General features: G+C 35.6%; 1 protein-coding gene across 1 annotated transcript in view; it reads left to right on the top strand.

Moving 5' to 3' along the window:
- Positions 1-24539, top strand: part of MLLT10 (MLLT10 histone lysine methyltransferase DOT1L cofactor) — a 174427-nt gene that overhangs the window by 128501 nt on the left and 21387 nt on the right. The window contains 1 exon segment of the mRNA XM_058181854.1: positions 9219-9391. Coding sequence (XP_058037837.1) covers positions 9219-9391 — 173 coding nt within the window.

Below are 24539 nucleotides of genomic sequence, written 5' to 3'. Positions count from 1 at the left end.
GAATAAAATCCTCAAGGACTCTATATAACTTGGTTTATTTTATATAAAAGCTATTCAAGAATGACTGAAAAGAGGGAAAACTTTTAAGTGGCTATTTACATTCTACTGTAAAGAAAAAGCATAGCTAAATTAATAATAAGATCCCAAACTTGTTTAATATTTTTGTTGCATTTTTAATCATATACAGGAAGAAATTATTGAAGTTAACTTAGTTAAGTGCTGCTATCCATTCAATCTTACATTTCATATATAGGTAGTTGGTTTCTTAGCAACCATTCAAAGGTATGACAAGACACCCAGCCCAAAAAACCCTACTTATTACCCAGTTTCAAAATTACATCTGACACAGTGCCCCTACGGTTGGCTCTTATGACCAATTGCAGGGCCGTTACCATCCCCCCTTCCCCTGCTTATTTCCCCCACCCATCCTGTCCTGAGGACTCCCATAGACTTGGGTCTGCTTTCCAGGCAGGAAAAGATTATGCTATTGAGTGGCTGCATTTAAAATACTTAGAATTCTGAATGTTTTTTGTAATATGTGAAAGATATCTAGGTATATGTCATTTATTTTATATTTCTCTTAAAAATATTTCAGCTTACCTCATTTTGATTTTTAAAATAATTATTTGACATACTTTTTCAAAAGCAGATTGTACATCTATTTTAGATGTGATTTTTACATATAAAAGTTTAGAAGCAGCATTTTTAAAGGAAAAAAATACAGAGTAATTGCAATAAGCAATAGCTATTTGAATTCCTTTCTGATGCTAGTGAAATTGTGGGTATAATGTAATTGGAAAAGCAAATGTCTTTGTTTTGAAGCACACCATTTCCTTTTCTCTAGAAGAGGGCAGTCAACAGCATTGTGGTGTGACTTTTTAAAGTCACTATCCTTCCTGAATGTGCTGTTTCTTCCTTAAAATTGCAACTGTTTTTCTGGTGGATGTAACAGCTTCTTTCTTTGCTTTTTTTAAAAGAATGACTTAAATATCCTGTGCCTTTATGTTTGAGTTGTTTCAAATTATTATTTTTCTAGTTATTTTAGCTATTACTCAAATATGTAAAATATTTCTGCTCATGGTTAATTTCAGGAAATCACTCTTTCCTGTTCTTCCTTAGCAATTTTTGAGCACAGAAAGTTTTTCTGGAAAAATGCTTGTGATATTTATGTCTCTTACACTACCATTTTTCTTTATTTCCTCAGTAAGAATGTTCAAGTACCTGTATATTAGTTGCTTACAGTGAAGGAATTCAAATTCATTATCTGAAATAATCTCTTCACAAACCTAAAAAAATCTGTTAACAGCAATATTTAAAATTAAAATGTCTTAAAACAATGGATACATGTCATAATAGTGTTCACAATAAAATTTATTTATACTTTTCAGGCATAAAGAATTATTTTTCTTTTAGAGCTCTTACATACAAACATGCAGCTGTGATGGTGCAGTGGTTAGAATGCAGTACTACAGGCTACTTCTGCTGACTACTGACTGCCTTCAGTTTGGCAGTTCAGATCTCACCATGCTCAAGGTTGACTCAGCCTTCCATCCTTCCGAGGTTGGTAAAATGAGAACCCAGATTGTTGGGGGCAATATGCTGACACTGAAAACCCCTTAGAGAGGGCTGTAAAGCACTGTAAAGTGGATGTAAGTCTTGCTATTGCTAGGCATGCATATGGTATATACCAGTGATGACGAAACTTTTAGATACTGTGCCCAAACTGAAAGGTGCTCACATATACACAAGCATGCGCGAATGTTTGCATGTACAGGCATGCACAAACATGCACATTGCAGACATGCGCAACAGAGACTCGAAAACCAGATGGCCAGTGGGAGGTGGTTATCCCAACAATGGCAGGGTGGCAAGAGGTAAGATCTTTGTCAGTGTCCAGAAAAATCCCTCGCCAAGTAAAAAATTTGAAGCACGCATCTTTCAAAGTTCTTTTACTAGGATAGGTAAACTGGCACATCTGGGAAAATCCGAATCTGAGAGATCTGGGTTTTCCCTCAGAATATCAAAACCCCAAAACCACCCCCTGATTCCTCTGCCGATCAGATGCTTCAATCGCCAACTCTCCCATCTCAATACATCACTCCGACCACTCCTTCTCCAGATACAGGACTGGCCTGACTTTGACCAGCAGGAAGAATGTTATTGTGTCTAATGGGCCTCTGTACTAAATCCCCCTCCTACTTTCCCACACATGAGAAAGTGGCAGCAGAGAAGCTTCCGGCCTAGTATGGCTTCCAAAGCTGACAATCTTTTTCTTTCGTGAGCTTCTGTTTCGTTGTTGCAGGGAAAAAGAAGCTCATGTAAGAAATGCCATGGAGATCTGACCTGGGGCTACGCGTGCTATAGGCTTGCCACAATGGGCATATACCAACTTTGTGACTTCAGTTTTATATGAGGTGGTTCCCCATTAACATAGGCGATAATGGAATTTATGATGACATATCACCAAAGGAGCTAAGTTTGTTTGGGAGGACATATGTTGGACTGCTTTATAAAATAAATTGGTACGTTAAATCTCTTGCATGGTCATGTACTGTTGATTTTCTCATGTAGATTTTCATGTACTGTATTGCCTATCTCTGTTCTAACGAAGAAGCATTTCTTGCAATTCTCTAGATTTTTGTATCCAATTTTTATTAATATTTTTTCTTCTTTCTTGCTATAGAACTTCATGCAACAAGGCCATTTCTATTAGTATTTTTTCAACTTTTCCATCCTACCTACCAATCTCTATTTCAGTAACATTCAGAGTCTCTCTGAGTCTGTATTTCTGTTGTTCATATGTGCACAAATATATTCGTAATCTTCCTTCAGATGTTTTGTTTATGTTCTTTACGTCAACTCCATTGTCTTGTCTTCACATCTCTTATTTGCTGCTACCTTTCTTAATAATGCACTAGCAAAGAAAGCATGGTTTTTATATTCTTTTCTATCAGGATGTCCTAGTGGGAAGACAGCAGCATGTGCCTGGAACATTTTTGAGCAGGGTTTATTACTATTTGAAAATACTTTTTTGTGTCACAATGCAATTATTTTCTATTTTGGCTATACAAGAAATGTATTCTTTTAAGATTAGGTACAGTTCTTTTTAAAATCCTACAAATCATGATAGTACCAGTATCTTCTGTACATTAGAATTATGATTTTGCTATTTCATTGTGCCACAGTCCAGTTTGTAATCATAGAAGGAATATTCCAAACTTTGTAGTTGATATAGTTAAATGAGATGACATGGGATTCTTAATAAAGTATTGCATTTTGAAAACAGAATTGGTGAATTCCAAGCACTACAATGACTGTAAATTTGTTTTTCAAAATAGCCAGTTAATTAATTGATTGTTTCTGGTTTTGATTCCTCACTTCCCTTAGTTCCTCAGACCAATTTTGATTTCAGTATTTATATAAGAGGGGTATCTTGGCTCCTTCTGAATTTTCGGCACAGTGACACTTAATCAAATCTTTCTTAACAGTTACATGACATTATTGAATGAAGTGAATACTATTTTTAATTTGTTTAGCCCTTTCTCTTACTTAGATTTAAAAAGGAGTTCTTGAATTGAAGCCCCAAATAGGAAACTGATTAACTAAATTCCAGTACAATCCATTGAAAAGGAACCATTGATAGTAGGGTAGTTGACTTAACAAATGGTTAGTTTGGTTAAGGTTATGTTCATGTAGACTGCAGTTGCTGCTACATCCAACATTGCATCAAAACCCCACTTATGGCTAGGGATGCATTTTCAATTTTAATACATTCTAGGAAAATAATCTAGCTGACTATTCTGTGAGGTTGATGGCTTTATTTTTTAGCAAATATAGACATTTTCAGAAACTGCAGCTCATGTAGATGAAAGCATGAAAATTGACTGGAAATATTTATCTAATATCCTATTTCTGAAAGTTGCAGATGTACTTTTTTTTAAACAACTTTTTGAATTGATTTGACTGAGAATGACTGGCTCAAAATCATATAGTGAGCTTTTGTGGATGAGAACAGATTTAACATGGGCTTCTGTGTTTCCATTCTCTTTATCTGATTAGATGGTTAACTCTTTAACCATTGTACCACTCAACTGTAATACTAGTATCAATATTAAATATTAAAATAATTTCTTTTATGTTATTCAAGTACTGGCTTTTATTTTTAATATTTATATCTTTGGGATACAATTTAGGAAGCTTTTTTATCATTACAAATCCCTTTCTGTATAATAAGGAACTATCCGCTGTCTAATTCAAATCCATTCTTTCTCAAATGCTTTCCACCAAGTAGCCTTTTTGCCATTGGCATTTAAAGTACTTACTGATTCATGGTAGTAATCAAGCAGTTAATCTTTATATCTTTATTGTGTTAGAATTTATATCTTTATTGTGTTAGAATTTATTGTGTTTTTATCATCAGGAACCATTAGGGATTTCACAGATCAAAACATACGCATAAATTTGAAATGTTACATTTTTGTTGAATGCTTCCTAGGAAAACAAAAAATTAGGACTGTCTGGAAATCAATCATTTTTGGACATCTGGAAATGATTTACCACCAACAGCATTTGTGGTACCCCATTTGCAAGGTAGCAATCAGTAAATTAACTATTAAAAATCTGTTTAAAGTTTCCAAGAAAGAAAAAAAGTGGGTCATATAGAAAAAATAAGTTTAAATTTAGATGATTTACGATATTGTAGAGTATCTGCTATGGATAAGTATTGATAAGAGCATTTGAAAAAATATATGTAAGAGCAAAAAGTGCAAGATCTCCAGCAATTTGAGGAAGTTTTGTAGAAGAAATATTTATGTAAACAAAAGAAAAATACATGTATGAAGCAGTAACATCATGTGTTTTTCACTTGAATATTTTATATTTTCTAATAATTTGCAAAACATAGACATAGACTGCATTTCAAATTTTAGTGTTAGGCACTTCTTTTTCAATATGCCTGCCAAATTTATTTCACATTTGCTTCTCCCCAGACTCTGCATTCTAATACAAGAAACTCAGGGTTAAACTGCGGAGTCCTTAGTTTTCTCTGAGCTTTGTTATTTGCTTGTAGTTGTTTCATTACCCAATTAGGTAGCATCATCAGTGCTAGTAAGAGTAAGGTTTCCTCCCTATTTATATAAAGTAGCTTACTCTGCCATTCTTGGTGGGAGTATTGTTTTCTTCTTGGTAGTTCCCTGATTAGGGTATTGTTTTCTACTTGATTGTTTATCTAATGTTAAGCCCCATATATGAGCTTGTGGTTATACAAATGTTGTAAAATTGGCAAGATTTAATGTTTGAACTACTTTTGTTAATGATCAGTTTATAGTAAGGCAGTGTTTTCATTAAGCATAGCGGCTGCATTTAAGTAATTAGAGCTATAATAATTAAAATAACTGGGAAAAGGAGAAAGAATTTATAGTGATCGTTATTATTTTATTTTATTTTATTTTATTTATTTTATTTTATTTTATTTTATTTTATTTTATTTTATTTATTTAGAAAATTTATAAGGCTGCTTAACTCACAGTGATTCTAGGCAGCCCAGCAGAAATAAAATCCCAAAACAAAACCCCCACCGCTCTGGTGATAAAAATCAAACCAACCACTTGGTGGACTTTTTACCACCCTGGAGTCTCCAGACTACTGGCAAAACCTTGTCTTCAGTGCCTTTTGAAAGAGTGTCAAGTTGGGGGGCCAGTCTTATTTCCACAGGGATGATGTTCCACAGGGACCAAGCCACCATGGAGAATGTCTTTTTTCTTATCAGATGAACCTCTTTAAGGCAAGGGACCCATAAAATATACATATTTCCCTTCTCTAGTGGATCAAGTACATGTAATCGGGCAAAGACAGTCTTTCAAATAACATGGTTCTAAAAGATAAGTGGTTGTGTTCATACTGCCCAGGATCATGTCCACTTTCTCAAGAGCTACAGATTGTTGCTGATGATATTGAAGCCTATATAGACAGGTCATTATTTAAGACACATGAAAAAACATTTTTCAATCTCTGTATAAAGATGCAGAAAACTTTTAATAACCCAGCTAAATGTGGTATGATTCGTGACAATAGCATGTTTTAAAAAGCTAATTAATATTTGTAAACTACTGTATTTTTCGGAGTATAATTTGCACCTTTCCACTCCTAAAAGGGAGTGAACATTTGGGTGTGTCTTATACACCGAATGTACTACTGCCCCCCCACCCTTTGGCCTCTGCCTCCCAGCAATTTACCTCCTGGTAGCAAACAGCAAGAAGACAGCCCATTTCAGCTTCAGCACAGCCTAATTAGCACAAGTTGATTGTCCATTGCATCTGTCTCCTGACTCTTAGCTGTTTCAGGCTGCAGGGATTACCATTGCGTGTAAACTGCTGGGATCAGATTTTTTTTTCTTGTGCTAATCAAGTTATGCTAAAAATGAAAATGAAAGTAAAGCAGGCTGTTTGCTGTTTCCTGCAATCAGGCAAAATTGCTGGAAGGCAGAGGCAGATTTCATTTTTTTGTTTTCCTCACCAAAAAAGTTAGGTGCGTCTTATAGTCTGGAGCATCTTATAGTTCGAAAAATATGGTTGATTGTTTAGTAACCAATGTGTATAGGATGTTGAACCAAGTAGGGATGACTGATATTTAAACTCACCTCCATGGAAACTCACTGTGTGATGGTTGGACCAGTCACTCTCTCAGCCCAATTTACTTTAGAACATTTTTGTAAGGAAAAATATATAGTAGCTTACTTGTTCTCAAAGAAAAGGAGGATATAAACAATTTTTAAAAAATCAACAGTTATATATATCAACAGTTACAAAAAGAGGTAAAGTATATAAAATTTCCAACTGGCCATCATTATAGGTACCGCTATAAAAAACTATTGTCAAATAGCAGCAAAAGATGGTGTTTTTAGTAATTACATTTATATTCCATATATGTATTCTTTTTCTGAAATGCAGTTTTACTATGAATTTTTATTTTCTTAATTCAAGCTTTTTTGTAGTATTTGAAGATAAGTTCTTAGAATATCTAAGTATTAATTACATCCAAAAAATGTCCCTTCAGCATTTCTGATTGAAGATCTGTCTGTTCTCTTGATTATTTGAAATCAATCCATTGTATTGAATCATTTGTTGAAGATCTTGAAAAAGATTTCATGGCTGGCTGGGCAAGTTAAAGAGAAGTTACTTTTCTACTTTAGATATAAATTTCTGCATTCTATGCTGCTGGATTAGCAAACCTATAGTAGTTTTTTAAAACTTATTGTTGGACTGGACATTATTAATTTTAGACATTGTTATTTCAGTTATGTTTATGTTTTGATCATGAATTAGTTAGATTTATAGGTCTTTTTTGTAATATTCTTAGTACAGGGGTTCTCAGATGAAATCTGAGTAAAACTGTTATATCACATTCTAGCAGGCCTCTCACTTTTCAGAAAAGGCGCCAACATTGCCTCCAAAAACTAATTGTTGGCTTATCTAAGCAACAATTAGCACAATCTGACTTTGATCCAGTTTTGTGAACACCTAGCAAAGTTTGCACATTCGTTTATTCAAACATATATTAGGTAAAATATCAAATATCAACTTTATTGCTTGTATTTGGACAAGTAGCTGTATTATAATCGGCAACCAAAGTTAGGCATAATTCTTCCCCATCAAGGATTGTTACCAAAGTTTTGTCTCCTGTTAGTTCTATAACCATGACATTCTTAACTAATCCAATCATCAGCCTAATTCAGATGAAAACTAAGGCACCGCACAATTGGGTCAAAAAGCATCATTGCAAAGAAATTCCATTCCATTGTTAGGAAATCTTTAGGGCATTTTTGCTTTCTCCATTTAAATTTGGCCATTTAAATAACAGTAAAGAAAACTTAGCTTTGCACCTAATCACTGTTTAGGATATGTGTCCATTGTTACAAACCTTTGCAATGAGTTTTGATATAGAGAGGCTATTTTGATTGCTCTTTCTCTGGAGAATTAGGTATGCATTATGGATCAACTGATCAGACAGAGAGGTTCCCATAAGATAGCCAACAAAATTAACCCTATGTAACTCTCTCTGGTTATACTTCCTCTCCCGATGGATAGTTGCCTAGGTCAACTGAGCTTTCCTTGATGTGTCCAACAAACAGGCCATTGTAAGTTTTGACCCTGATACTAATCTATTCCATCAGACATTTTGTTGGTAAGTTTGATGTGTCATCCACATCCCACACTTTCGTCATATCTTCTCATGCAAATTGATTTTTGTGAAAATTTCACAACACCTGCTATACTTTTTTTTTTGGCAGCAAAATAGTATTCCATGTGTACACAATTTGAGAATTCCTTCACTTCTGATCTATGTGTAGCATTATCTATGCATATTCCTGTAAGATAGAGAATTCGTTAGCAGTTTTGGGGCCGATGGGGCACAAGATCTTTCAGTATTATTTAATAATATTATTTATGGATCACTACTATCATAATTAGTAGATGTTGATGAAAAATTAGATATGGGAGACTCTATTGGATAGAGTCGCCCAAAGAAAAGAAATAGATGTAATCATTGCACATTTTTACTTGTTCAGAATTATTGACTGAATACATTAATAGAAGTGAAATAGTAAATATATGGTTGCTGATTTAATCATAATGAAATAATGGAACAACTATATGTTTGTAAACTGTATAAATGTTCAGAAGAAACAGTTTGTAAGAAAAAAAGGGTATAACAATGTAAAAGGCATGCAATCTTGAATCTCTTGTATTTATGGTTTATTTGAACAATGAGCTTTTGGTTAGTTTCCTTGCATCATTTGCATTTTGTATAGTTCCCTGTTTTACCCACTGGTATAAAAAATTGATTTCCATATACCATTCTTTTACGGTCTACTGTTGTGATTAGTTTGAATCAATAAACTGTGTACTTCAGGATCAGAAATGTACTAAATTTGTAGTTATATTTTATGTTCCCTTTTTATTTCAGTTTCTATTGTTGCATTTGAACCTTCTTGCTCCATCACTTCAGATTCATTTAATTCCAAAGAATTAAATTATCATCAAAGTTTTACAGTTTTTCTGAAGCTTTAGTTTAGAATAATCATCAATCTCCCCCCCACCATAAAGCTTATTATAATTATTTTATTGTTTTTAAATAAATTGCTTAGGGGCATGGTGTTTTTTAGCTTCAATTTCTGTAATAATTTAATTCATATGTGTTTTTCCTCTTTCTTTTAACAGGCATTTATAGCAGTAATGAAGTAGCAGTATCTTATCCAAATGCAGTCTCTGGCTCAGGATCTAGCACTCCTGTTTCCAGTTCACATTTACCTCAACAGTCATCTAGTCATGTGCAGCAAGTGGGAACTTTGTCTTCTACACCTTCTGTAACTACAGCTGTTGCTGCAACTCAAGTAGGTTGTTAAAAGTATTTGATGGTCAATATTGGTGTGATAAATGGGACATACTGGCATTTTGCATATGCTTTTTCAGACAAATGTATCTAAAGGAAGAATAAAGTGTACATGTTTCTTTCGTTTCTTTTAGTGTGTTATGTAGAAAACCAACTAACTTCTAATTTTTTCACTTTTGATTAGTTTCACAAATGGGGTTAATGTTCAGAATCTGCACACTATAAAGTTAGATATTTTTTTAAAATGGACTTTCTGTATTGGTATTCTATTTGTTCTTCTGCTAGCTTTATCTTCTTAGCAGTTATGGTCAATGACAGGATTCATTCATTATATTAAGCTAATTTTGTTTTGCTTGGTTGTGACTTAACATGGTATGTTAGCCCAGTCAATTGTGAGTCTGTATTTAACAGACTGTATGGTTAAACAGTGTTTACACTATTGGTAAACCCAGCTAATGAATATATTTGAAAATCTTCAGTGAATTGTAGTTAGTAATTACTATTAATTACTTAGAGTTTTACTTTGGCATATCTAATATGCATAATAATTTGATGAATGTATCTTTAGATTTGTAAGCAGATTTGAAAGACTGTGAAGTTGCTATGATTTTTTTTAATGTAATCGCTGAATAATATATTACAATCGTAGCAGAAATGCTATAATGTGATATGAAAACTAGTATATTAATCATAACAGTAGTAGATAAATGCAAACTAACAAATGTTTATAAATATATAAATACAGCTATATAAATACCTGAGGTAGTAGCAAACAAACTATTTCTTTATTTAAACTATTTTACTACATGAATATTTTTACTTGCATAAATTATTCATGGTCTCTTTCCAAAAATAATGAAGACAACTCATGCTTAATTATAATAGCTTCTTTAGTTATTTACCTATAGACCTAATAAAGCTAAATTGCATCTTAGTTTTACTTCAGGAAAGTTTCTTACTACATTAACCTTTTAACCACTAAATTAGGTAAAAAAGCTTCTGATCTTTTGTCATCATAACTACTCCAGGAGACATTTTTATAAATGAGGAATTCTCAAAAGCCAAAATTATTTGTTTTAAACATAAAATATCCTACTAGGTTACAAGAATTGAAAGAGACTTTTGAACTTTAAGTGAAATGCTATACTTAATGGTTTAAAATAAGTCCCACTGATTACAGTAGAGTCTCTGGTAAATCTGCATAGGATTAAAGTCTGTTAATCCTTTAAGAAATTTTCATAAATTCCAGCTTTACAGGTGAGATACATTGAAATATTTACTGAAGCTTTCAATTAATGCCCATGGTAAGTAGTTTCATCATTAAAATAAAATTTTTAAGTTTTTATATTTTTTTAAGTAAAAATATAATTTCTTCAGGCATATAGTTTTCTTTCTAAGAAACAGAAAGTAATGAGAAAGTATTTTACCTAATTTTTCAATTATATAGGTAATCCTCAATTTACAACAGTTCATTTAGTGACAGTTCAAAATTACAACAGCAGCGAAAAAAATGATTTATCACTGTTTTTTACACTTATGGCCCTTGCAAAATCCCCATGGTCATGTGATCAGAATTCAGATGCTTGGCAACTGCCTCATATTTATGATGGTTGTAGTGTCCTAGGTCATGTGATTCTTCTTTTACAAGAGGAATTGAGTTCCTCAGAAAAGTCAATGGGGAACCCAAATTCATATAATTGGGTTACTAATTTAACACAACTGCAGTTTTAACAACTGTGGCAAGAAAAGTCGTAAAATGGGGCTCAGTTGTCATAAGTTGAGGACTACCTGCATATGTGATTATATAATAGTGCTTTCAATTGTATGTTTCTACGTTTGAATTCACTCTAGTATTCTCTATACGCACACAAACATTTACAATAATTGTTTTGAATATCTGGAATTTAGTTATATGATGTCATATATCAATAGCTTGTATTTTATTACTTATGTGCTAAATTGGATAAATACATTTTTAAAAAGGCATTAGTATCTTTTTAACCTCATTATTCCAAAGAAACAGACTAATAGGTGGCACATGTTGCATAATAATTGCTCATTATTTGTTCCTTTAATGCTTCTGAAAAAGTGGATGTTAGATTTTTGACAAGTTGTTTGTGTAATGCTAATGGTGTAATCTGTTGTACATTTACCTGAAAATAAAGTCCATAGAAAAGCAAACATAATTGCACTGTAAGTAATGAATGTTAACATATTAGTATGTTTATTGCTGTAGTTTAATTAATATCTTAAATATTTAGTTTATTTTCCTGTTCTAGCTCCTTTTCCACACATTTATTCCTAAAATGAAAGTGTTATATCCCATTTTATATAAGTTAATACTGTGTGGCTTTGCCTTCTCTTCTTTTATCTTCAGTGCCACTTTTTTATTCTTAAAATATATTTCCTTTTTTGCATATTAGATAGCTTTCCTTTCCTTTTTGAAAAAGAGAAAGCGACCAATGTTGTTATCTAAAAGGGGTCCCCAACCTTTTGGACCTCAGGGACAACCAAGTTCGTAATTTTAAATCCAGCGGACCACTAATATGAATCCAGCGCGCCACTTGCTGAAGCACCTGGACTCCCAGTGATGGGATAGGGTACTCTCTCTCTCTCTCTCACTCTCTCTCTCTCTCTCTCTCTCTCTTTCTTTTTCTCTCCCTCCCTCCCTCCCTCCCCCACTCATTCTCTCTCAGATTCCCTCTGTCTCTTTCTTCCTCTCATTCTCTCTCTTCTTCATTCTGTCTCTTTCTCTCTTTTTCACTCTCTCTCTCACTCTCTCTCTCTCTCTCTCATTCTGATTCTCTCTCATTCTTTCTCTGATTCTCTTTCATTCTGTCTCTTTCTCTTTCATATCTCTCTCTCATTCTGTCTCTTTCCTTCTGTCTCTTTCCTTCTGTCTCTCTCTCTCTCTCTGTCTCATTCTGATTCTCATTCTCTCTCTCTGATTCTGTCTCTCATTCTGATTCTCTCATTTTCTGATTCTCTCCTTCATTCTCTGATTCTCTCTCTCTCTCTCATATTCTCAACCCTCACCGCAGGGAGACGGAACCAATGCGTTGGTTCCGTCCCAGGCGCCTGATGGACCCGGAGAGATTTTTGATGGAGCTTGGGCCATTTCCTGAGGACCTAGCCCACGACTCGGCTGAAGAACTCGTCGCCGCCTGCGAAAGGGCGGCGGCGGGCCTTGGACTGCGTCGTGCCTTTGCGGCCTCTGACCCAGCGCCAATCTTGACCGGCTCCTTGGTATTCTGAGGAGCTGAGAGAGATGAAGTGCCGGAAAAGACGCCTAGAGAGTGGTTGGAGGGCCAGCCGTTCTGAACCTGACTGAACACTAGTAAGGTCTCATATGCAGACCTATCTTGTGGCGATAAGAGTGGTGAAGTGTGAGTATTTCTACGCTCTTATTGCGTCGGCAGATAACCACCCAGCAGCCTTGTTTAGGGTGACCCGCTCCCTTCTTACTCGGAGCTAGGGAAGATCCCTTGCAAGGTGGTGCTGAGGATTTTGGACAATATCTGCACGATAAAATCGCTCAGATTCGGGATGGGCTGGACACAGATTGGGTAGTTTCAGATGGGATGACGGAGACGGATCTTGAGACGGTCATCTGGGAGGAGTTTCACACTGTGGCTCCCGAGGACATGGACAGGATATTTAGGAGGCTGAATGCAACCACTTGTTTATTGGGCCCGTGTCCCTTCTGGTTGGTACTGGCCACACAGGAGGTTACACGAGGCTGGCTTCAGGGAATTGTTAACGCTTCTCTGAGGGAGGGTGTCTTCCCTACTGCCTTGAAAGAGGCTGTGGTGAGACCCCTCCTCAAGAAGCCCTCCCTGGATCCAGCTGTTTTATTGAACTATTGTCCGGTCTCCAACCTTCGTTTTGTGGTGAAGGTTGTTGAGAGTGTGGTAGTGCACCAGCTTCCTCAGTACCTGGATGAAACTGTCTATCTGGACCCGTTCCAGTCCGGTTTCCGGCCTGGGTACAGCACAGAGACGGCGTTGGTCACGCTGGTGGATGATCTCTGGAGGGCCCGGGACAGGGGTTGTTCCTCTGCCCTGGTCCTATTAGATCTCTCAGCGGCTTTTGATACCATCAACCATGGTATCTTGCTGTGACGGCTGGAGGGGTTAGGAGTGGGGGCACCGTTCTTCGGTGGTTCTCCTTCTTCCTCTCTGACCGGTCGCAGACGGTGTTGGCGGGGGGGGCAGAGATCGACCGCGAGGCGCCTCTTGTGTGGGGTGCCTCAGGGGTCGGTTCTCTCGCCTCTCCTGTTCAACATCTATATGAAGCCGCTGGGTGAGATCCTCCGTGGTTTTGGGGTGCGGTGTCAGCTGTATGCTGATGACACGCAACTGTACATTTCCACCCCTAACCACCCCAGCGAAGCCGTTGAAATGATGTCTCGGTGTCTGGAGGCCGTGCGGATCTGGATGGGGAAAAACAGGCTCCGACTCAACCCTGCCAAGACCGAGTGGCTGTGGATGCCAGCATCCCGGTATAATCAGCTGAGGCCATCGCTGGCTGTGGGGGACGAGTCATTGGCCCCCACAGAGAGGGTCCGCAATCTGGGCGTCCTTCTGGATGCACGGCTGTCGTTGGAAGAGTATATGACGGCCGTCGCCAGAAGAGCTTTTTATCAGGTTTGCCTGATTCGCCAGTTGTGTCCCTTCTTAGACCGGGATTCCTTATGCACAGTCACTCATGCCCTTGTCACTTCTCGTCTGGACTACTGCAACGCTCTCTACATGGGACTCCCCTTGAAGAGCACCCAAAGACTTCAGCTGGTTCAGAATGCAGCCACGCGGGTGATAGAGGGAGCGACTCATTGCTCCCATATAACACCCCTCCTGCGCAGGCTGCACTGGCTTCCAGTGGTCTTTCGGGAGCAATTCAAGGTGCTGGTTACCATCTTCAAAGCGCTTCATGGCATAGGACCGGGTTACTTACGGGACCGCCTGCTGCTACCGGTGGCCTCCCATCGACCAGTGCACTCCCATAGGGAGGGTCTCCTCAGGATGCCGTCGGCCAGACAGTGTCGGCTGGTGACCCCCAGAGGGAGGGCCTTCTTTGTGGGGGCACCAACCCTCTGGAATGAGCTACCATTGGGTATTCGCCAACTCCCTGATCTCCGGACCTTTCGACGTGAGCTGAAAACATTTCTGTTTCATCGCGCAGGATTGGCCTAATGGTTTTTAATGGTTTTAAATGGGGTTTTATTGGTTTTAAATGGTCTAGCCAACTTTGAATTTTTGCTTTTAAATTGGTTTTAACTTTTATATTGATTGTTTTATTTTGGCTGTAAACCGCCCTGAGTCCTTTGGGAGAAGGGTGGTATAGAAATTTGAATAATAAATAAATAAATAAATAAAATTCTCTCTCATTCTCTCTCTCTTTCTTTCTCTCTCTTTCTCATTCTGATTCTCTCATTCTCTTTCATTCTGATTCTCTCTCATTCTTTCTCACTCTCTCATTCTCTCTCTGTTTTTCTCTCTCGCTCTCATTTTCTCTCTTTCTCTCCCCTCTCTTTCTCCCCCCTTTCTCTTTCTTTCTCCCCCTCTCTTTCTCTCTCTCATTTCTCTTTCCCCTTTGCCTCTCTCATCTCTCTCCCCCTTTCTTTCTCTCTCTATCTTTCATTCTCTTATTCTCTCTCATTCTCTTTCTCTCACTCTCTTTTTTTGTACAAGTTTTTATTGATTTTTTATTCCCCCCTCCACACAAACACAATTCATAAACAAAGTAGTGACCTTATCTTATACAATTCAAACTATTCAAATATATTTTTCTTAATTACAATTTTTGCCAAAATATTTTCCCCCTATTTATTCTTTTCCTAATATTTTTTTGCTTATTTTATTAAATTACATCTTTTTTCGCCCTTCGTTTTCTAATTTCTCCATTTTTATTCATATTCATTCGCTTTCATTCCTTTTTTTTTTTTTTACTTTTGCAATTTTTATTCTTTGAGTATTTTCGGGGTTGTCGTTTCTCCATTTCCTTTTCACAGCAACCTTTTCTTATTCACCTTTCCTTCCCTCCTTTCTTCATTCCTACTTTCTTCTCCCCTCCTCTCCTATTCCTTCCCTACTTCTCTTTCCCTTCTCCTCCTCCACCCTACTTCTTCCCTATCTAACCTTCTCTCCTGCACTTATCTCCCTCACCTTACTTCCCCTCCTCTTCCCTTTCTTCTTTCTCTTTCCCTCTTTTTCTCTTCCACCTTTCTCCTTATCTCTATCTCTTGCTGTATCTATTTTCAATTTCTCTAATATCCAGACATCCCCAATTCTCTTATTTATTGCACATATTTTTCCAACCTCCTCTCCTATATTTTAAACCTTAATATTATCTTCATCTTATTCCATTTATATCATATAATAAGTTAATATAATTTTCCACCTCTTATCATCTTAACATTTCTATTCAAAATTCAATACTTATTTTCTTCCAACAATATACATCATTTACTAACATTTCAATTTTATCCCATTTTACATCTTAAAATTCAATTATTTTCATTTATTTACCATTATTTATTATTTATTTTCAATTATTTACCATTTACCATTATTTACCAATTATTTTCATTTATTTACCATTCCAAATTTCCTCTGCTGGATTTTTGATCAACTACTTTAGTTTTCCCTCATTCCATGCAATAACACACACACACACACACAGAGAGAGAGAGAGAGAGAGAGAGAAAGACAAGGAAGCAAATCTATCACTACTTTAATTTCTTTTCTTTTGTCCATTTTTCTCCTACCTCTAACCATTTTCTTTCAGTCTCTCCCAGACCCCTTCTCATAGTATTTTCCTCCCTTTCTTCCCTTCTTTCATTTTCTTCTTTCTCCCCTTCTTTTTCTTTCTTTCCCACTTTTCTCTAATTGTCACTCTTTTAATGTTCCCCCTCAATTTTTCTCTATTTCTTCCTCTTCTTTTTCATCTTTCACTGCTAAACCCAGTGTAATCATCTATTTTTCTCACTATCTTTTTCATTTTTTTAATTGTCCTTCTCAATCTTTTCTTTTTCATTTTCTCCCCTCCCTTTTTTAAACTTACTTTCCTTCTCTCCATTTTTACTTTTCCACTATCAATCCCTGTATTCTCCTCACTGATTTCTTTTCCAGCCATATGTCTCACAGACTCTTGGATCATCAAAAACATTTCCCACAATTCCTTCCAATTTTCCAAATTTCCAATACAAGGAGAAATACTTTTAAAATCTATTTATAACCAAAATTCAAGTCCATATATTTCTTTTCTTCTTTATTTCTGGAAGAGTCCACCCAGTATGTCTTTAAAATATTCCAATAAGTATTTATCAGTTCTGCTTCCCCTCCTTCTTTTGCAAGTTCACAGCAGATGTCCAGACAATGCTTTTTTTCCACATTGGTCTAAATGCTCTGATACTTTCTTTCCTCCAGCAGATGGTTCTTTCCCATTCACAAATGCTTCAGCTACAAAGTATTCATTTTTAGTCCACCAAATTGATCATTTTCTGACTTAATTTTTTGTTAGCAAACAATGTTTTCTTTCAGTTTTTTATTTCTTTTAATATTTAGTCTCTTCCACAGTCAAATTAAAGTTCAGATGGAAAGTTTTTCTGGGGCTTTAATTTCCAAGTTCCATTTTTTTCCCTTCTATTTGTACTTCCGCATGCCAATTTAACTGCTGATTCAAATTAAAAACTTATTTCAAGCCTTAGTAATTTTTCTTCTTATCTATATGGTGGCAAATCACTTTTCCGGTAAGAATCCTCCGTTTGGTCACCTCTCCTGCTCCAATATTTGGGCGTGGTCGTCCCTGCTGGTGACAGCTCAATGGCTGTCTTCCCATGCCGTCGGGTCGGAGGCTAATGTCGGCGCTCCAGGGAATTTGCCACTTCCCTGTTTGCGCTGATCTGTGCCTCCTTTCTTCGCTGTCTCTACAGAACAGCTATGATCCCAAAAAGGGATCCCCTAAACAGCAGGAATATTGGCAATCCTCGAGGAGCCCCAAGAATTGCTCTCCCGCAGCAACGCTGACCACACCCCTTCCTTCTCTCTCTCATTCTCTTTCTCTGTGTCATCTCATGGGCCAGCCAGTGTCTTGAGGCTGAGAGGAAGTCAAGTGTCTCCCCGAGAGACCAAGGTGCAGGAGCACCAGCAAGAGGCAGAAGAAACGGCCATGATATCCACAAGAGACGAAGCTTCACTCTGGAATATGGAGCAGTTCTCCATCCCCCCTCCCCTTCCTTGCCAGGCAAGGAGTGACTGGGAAGGGAGGGCAAGGGGTGGGGACAGCCACTGGTGGGTTCAGTTGTCAGGAAGCTACAGCAGGGGGAAGAAATAGCCCGGGGGTCCCGCCACCTGTTGCTTCGGCCCATTTGTACCACCACCCACCCTTGCATCATTACCTCGTTCTGGCTGATAAGGGCTGCACTGCAAAGTTGCAAGTTGCACGAACCTCTGTCAACAGCAGAGATTTACAGCCTCACCATGAGCTGCCTGGCCAGTCTCATATTCTGGAGCTCTAGTTACAGGACTGGCCATTGCTTATCCTGGAGCAGTTCCTCCACCCAGGTGCGCCACAGACCACCAACATTTTCTCATGGACCATCAGTGGTCCACGGACCACTGCTTAGTGACCACTGGTCTAAACTTTATTGTGCTGTTTATATACTGTGATTTATTTTTATATTTTCCATATTTAAGCTATGTCTTCCACACATTCTTTTAATTCCTAGAGTTCGATTCTTCCTAAGGTGAAGAGGAAAAGTTCAAATAAGCATTACACATACAAGTTGTTTGCGTTAAATTGTTTAATTTAAGTTGCAATTTGCAATTGTTTGATTCCAGACTTGTTCTTTTCCAAGACATGCTGTTTCATTTTCCCTTCCCCAATAATAAATCAACACTCCATGGTTACTGAACATTGTTAAATTTCACTGGACTATTTTGGGATATTTTCTAAAAGCCTTTTTTGATATTTCTGGAAACCTTAGTATTTTCTTGAGTATGGTAATAGTTTTCTACTCTGCTGGGTTGTTTGACTATATGAGGACCAGCAAATGGAAGAAACTTGCTGCTGAAAGATGTGAGTGTAGAGTCATAATTATCTGTAATATTTTTAAGTAATTTATTTTTAAGTAAATACTTGTAAAATATGTTCAAGTCTGTTTACATTATGTGGAACTATCACCCATTTGAGACATACAGTTTTGTTTATCTCCATAGTTTTGTATCAGTGCTATCCCGTTTTCCCTTTTTTTACCTATTTATATGGCAATTTCTTTTTTCCCTTTTTTGAGTTTGTTTCTGTGGAATTCAAATTATGTTAATTCCTGCCTTCCTGCTTTTTTAAAAAATAGCAATAGCATGTAGACTTACATACTAATTCACAGTGCTTTACAGACATCTCTAAGCAGTTTACAGAGTCAGCATATTGCTCCCAACAATCTGAGTCCTCATTTTACCTGCCTCAAAAGGATGGAAGGCTGAGTTAAGCCTGAGCTGATGAGGATTGAATTCCCAACAGCAAGCTGAATTAGCCTGAAATACTGCATTGTAACCATTGCACCACCATGGCTTCTCCAATTAATACTAATTGTTTTTTTTATCAGAGCCCTTTTTTCAATCAGAATAAATCCAGATTTTTTTTAAAAAAATTAAAAAACGGGCTTCAGTGTGAATTATGTGAGACCATTTATTTAAAAGTGGGTTAGAAAATGACCATCTCATCCATAATTTTGGATCCAGGCATAGTCCCAAATAAAGTATATGGAATTCCTATATCTACATTCCAGGAATTACATTATTACATTACCGGAGAAGAAATTGTAATTAGCAATCATGGATTATCACAGAGGTTTATTATTCTGGAAATGCAGCAAGAAGCTAGTAAATCCAAATTTATCAGAAAGGCTAGAATGTCTAACTATTTACCTAGCTGTAAAGGCACTGGATTCATAGGGATTTGCTTCTCAGTAGATGATTAAAGTTGTGCAACACGAAAGCTTCTCTTTGGAGGAAAATATTCACAGATTAACCATAGTGGATATTTACAATATTTTGAAAACAATTCTGTTTTTCAAATTTTAACTATAATGAGACATAATGCAAACATATTCTTATTATTTTTCCTGAAAATAGGAATAGACAAACAGTACTACTGTATGTAACTTATAATTGGAATGTTAACTATCTACTACAGCAGTTCTATGCACAAAGTATGCATAGAGAATTGTGGGAGAATTGTTATATCAAGACCTGAACTTTATCTTGAATTTGTTTTTTGAAAAGTGGTATTGTATTTGCAACATTCCAGAGTGACCCCTGCTGGCAGGTAGTATTAAAATAGTAATCAAATTTTCCTCTTTCTGTTAACACAAGGATTCCTAAAGGACCACATATTTACTGATATCAACAGTAACTTACCTTTATATTTCTGTTTAAACTTACCCAGCAGATAGTAAAATGCTTCTATGATCATCTTTATTTAAAACATAATTTCATAATATCTCATTTGAATATCTGTTACTAGATAAAATTAAGCAAAATCTCTTTTTGAATTCATCATTTTGACTGTAGATTCTGTGGTAAATAGTAGAATTAACAACAAAAATGGAAATTTCAAACAAACTTGTGACTCCACTATAAGAAAAAAAGACTCATAGTTACTTGTGATAATGATCCTTGGTTCAGTTAAAAGGTTTGCTGCTCAATAATCTGATTTCAGTAACATATGCCTCCTTATAAATATAATTCAGTAAGTCTGCTAAAGAGTTGTGTAATCTTTTGCACACCACTGCATGCTGAGACAGCTGCATCAGGGCTTCAGTCCGCCAGTAAATGGTTTCTGCTTTCAAGCTGAAGCTTATTTAGTCGGGCTTATCTGATGCTGCTGTAGCAACCATCAGTCTCCAGGCAACTGAGGCACATTGACCTCTCTGATGAACTGAGAGAAGCACTACTTCAGTTTAGCTTCCTAAGACAATTACTGGTGGTAAATTTATATATATGTTCATAAATCCGTGTGCAGATACACACATACACTTCAAAACACATTATACATATATGTGACCGTATTCTCTCAAAGGATGCTAAGGTAAGAAATGTAAGAATACCTTAAGCAAGCTAGCACAAAACCTTTTATAGGATAAAAATCTGGTAAATCTTTAAGTAATGTGAAATTATATTCATATTTCATATATTTTCATATTTTTAAAGAAAATTTTAAAAGGTTCTGTTTTAAAAATTGCCTGGTAAAATTACGACATGTTCAAGACCGGGTAATAAAGCAATAACCGTGCTGAGATTTAGAGTTCTTCCATGTAATTAAAAATTAAATTGTTTGCCCTTACATTTATGTTTTATCCTTCTATAGAGGATAGTGATAGATATTCATTTCTTTACACATGCTGTTACTATCTTGTTTTTTAACTGTTAGGTGTTAATATTTTTGTTTTTAAATCAATATGAATGCATTTAATTTGACATGGATTTTATAGTATCAGATAGTTTATACTTCTTATATTTGGCTATGCACATTAAAAATATCTATCTTATAAAACAAGGGCCAGACAAAAATATGTCTGAGCAATTTTTTCTTTTTTTTTTAAATGATGTAGTCCTTTTTAGTTGAAATGGCTAGGGGGCTTCAAAATTCTGAAATAGAATGTAATTATGGCTTGTCAATTTATTTCAGTTGCATCTACTATTCTTGAAAATTAGTAATAAAAATGAACAATACAATTTGAAATTATGTCCTTCCTCTAGATCTTCTGATTTGGGTGGTTGCCATGGGTCCTCTAAAGGTGGAAAGACACATCTGTCTTGGCAGCCTGTAATGTGTCCTCAGAAAATTCTATGGTGTAGATTTATGACTAGCAGAGTTTCCCTTGGTAATACACTTTGAAATGTGGCATTCCAGGGTCAGGAAGTTGGAGGTGGTCCTATATCTGATAGAGTGGCATAGGTATTTAATTAAATCCATGGGGAAAGAAAAGGGGAAAAATCCCTGGAGAAGAAGAAAAAACTAGATGCTCCACCCTAACACCTGGGGTTAATTTTATAAATGGCAGATGAATAGTCACTTAATCCTCCCCATCCTCACACCCACACAAATTACTCTTAGGAATGCTTTTTTGGACAAATAACTTACTCTAATGTAAACCCTCAAATATGCTAAGAGTAGCTTTTTAAAAAAAAATCTGAGGAAAAAATAGCCTTATGTTTCTGATTAAGTGAGAAATTTCATAAAAAATTCTTATAGAATCTCTGGGATATTTTATATTATTCTCTGTATTTTTGGGGTCATTGATGTGTCTTAAGTGCTGAAAAAGGTTAACACTGCTGGGCTCCTTTTATCATCTTTTTATTTCTGCTGGAGAGACAAGCTGTTTCTGAAAATAAAATTGTGCAGTGCATTCTAATTTTGAACCTCAGTATCCAGGTGAGTGAATCCAGTACTATTCAATGGCTATTCAAAATTTGACTCCTGTGAGCAAAAGTTTCTTCTGGAGTTCGATAATGAGCAGTGTTGCAGGAGCTCCTTCACGAGTTGCATTATATTATGTTTCTTAGTTTACCTTGGTCATCTTTATAGTCCACATTTGTATTTTGTTGATCAGAAGATTTGGCTGACATCCAATTGAGTCACTTTGCTATCACAAAGTTTTGCTCATAGAAAAAAATCTGTTTAATTAAAGTGAAACATAATGCTTTGATTCCCCTTGCACACATTTTTTTTGCAAACTTATCCAATTCTTCATTAAACTAGGTGCTTGTGCTATGTCCTTAACTAAATGCTAGACACTTAACTAAAATTGTACAGTAGATAGCAGACACACAACTACTAATGAAACTGTGCTGCCAGCATTTGTGTACAGCACCTTGTGTTTCTGCTGGTGTTATGTTGAATACAAGTTCTAATAATTGGCAAATATTTTCTTCTTTTTCATAAATATTTATATTGTCCTGTTGTTTATAAATATTAGTTCCTATTTTTCATAAGTTAAATATTGAGTGCATATCAGAATTTTGTTCTTAAATGCACATTCAGAAAATTAGTAAAATTAACTTTTGAATAAATTCATACAAATAGAATGTACTTGTAACTTTTAAGAAAGAACGTTTCTAGGGAGAACTTATTTCCAAGTTGAAGCAAGCAGATAAAATTGTTCTTTATTTCATTTTTAAGCATGTTTCTCTGTTCTTTAACAGCGACAACAAAAACTAATTCTCAAGAAGAGTATTGATTAGATATAAACTGATTATGAAGCAACCCTGGAATAGGTGGCCCAGTCATTTCTTATACAATTAAATCCCTCCTTCTTCTTTATGGAAATTCAACTGTGGGCATTTTAGCATTAGCCTAAACAATGGGTTTGAATATGTTAAGCCCCTAACAATTAGAGAGAAGTTTGGGGCATTGAATAATGTCGAATGATGCAATTGAATCTGACAGCTTTAACAGTCAGCCCTCTCATGGGACCTCAAAGTTGTTCACACTTGGTTTCATCTCTCATCACATGCTGAGTATTAAAACCTTACTGGAAGGTGTCTTAAACTTAAATGAGGTGTATATCAGAAAATATTTAGTATCTTAAAAGTTGAAATGACTGAGAGTTTGTGCTTTTTAAAAAGATTTTATAAGATTCATTAATATACAGCAGGGCAATTTTTCTATCAGTGCGTTTATTTAAAAGTAGATTTTAAAATGCAATGTATAGCTCAGCAGAACTTTTTTCCTCTACCTTCAAGTCATTTCTGATCCTAGTGTCTGCCTAGACTAATCCACACAATAGTATTGCCAAAATGTTCGGAAGTAGTTTGTCATTACCTTCTTCTTAGGGCTAACATGGAATGACTGGCCTAAAGTCACCCAGCTGACTTCATAACTGAAGAAAGACTAGAACTCTCAGTCTCCCAGCACACCCCAGATTGGTGAATTGTTTAGTGAAGTTGTGTAAAGTCTTTGTGTTTCAGTTTCAGATCAGATGCATTACATATATTGCAGTGTATTTGATAAATTAATTTACATATTTATATCAAAATGTCAATGTTTTTCTATTTTATTCTTTAAATGTAGGTAATGAAGGCAAAATATTCAGACTGTTCAAAACAAGCATTAAAATAATATTTATATGATTTGTACTGTGTTCCAGTGCTACATTTTTTATAATCAAAGGGATTTTGGAAGTATATAGATATATACACAGAAAACAGACAGGCACACACACACACAAATATATATATAAATAGACACAGAAGCACACAGACACAACCAGTTTATTTTAATTTCAGTGTTATAAATTTAGTAGTATATTTCAGTTCTTAATGATTTTCATTAAATTGACCCAAGTCAAATAAGGTGTATCATACTTCTAAAAGTGCTAACAGTTATGCCTTGATTTGACCTTTCCCATATTCAAATTATTCTACATTTTTAATACATGCTTTTTAATGAAGTTGAAATACATTGTAAGTGGTTCTTTTTTACTTTTAAATAATACCAAAATTGAATATTTATCTCAATATGTGAAATTGATATACTTGTAGCTTAGAGAGCTAAATCCCCCCTTTTAACCTTTTTTAAAAAAACTGTTTTGTTTATGGCACTGTTGTAGTTACATAACCAATTTTTAAATTTTTATCCCAGTGTAAAGATATAAAATATATCTAATGATAGAAGAAAACAGTGATATTCTATATTGATCAGAGAATGCTACTTCCTTGGTATCAGATTTAATGTTTTTCTTACGTTTGGGAAAACAATTAACCAGAAATGAAAGTTGGCATTTTCCACAGCTTTTATTTAAATAGCACAATTATTCTGTTAAAACACTAGTGTCCTGTTTACCTTTTAATCTTATTTATTAACCTTTTATTTGCTAGAGTAACTAAAAGGACAATAAATAAATTAATAATTCTATAAAATCCTTCCTTTCATGCCTTGAACTTTCACCTGAAAATGATTTGTTTACATAAAGGAATGTACAAATGAATTCAAAATTTTTCATAATCTCTAGTAACAAAAAAACAACTCTGCTGATTTTGTTCGTGTAGTTGCTTGTTCATTGTTTGATTGCTCTAATCTAAAAACAAATAACTATAGTACCAAGCATACTTATGTGAATAAGTTTTTACATAAGATGTGATAAGAAC

This window comes from Ahaetulla prasina, chromosome 4 (genome assembly GCF_028640845.1).
Source record: "Ahaetulla prasina isolate Xishuangbanna chromosome 4, ASM2864084v1, whole genome shotgun sequence".
Lineage (NCBI taxonomy): Eukaryota > Metazoa > Chordata > Lepidosauria > Squamata > Colubridae > Ahaetulla > Ahaetulla prasina.
The sequence above is the reverse complement of the archived record's forward strand: the minus strand, read 5'-3'. Positions and strand labels throughout refer to the sequence as shown.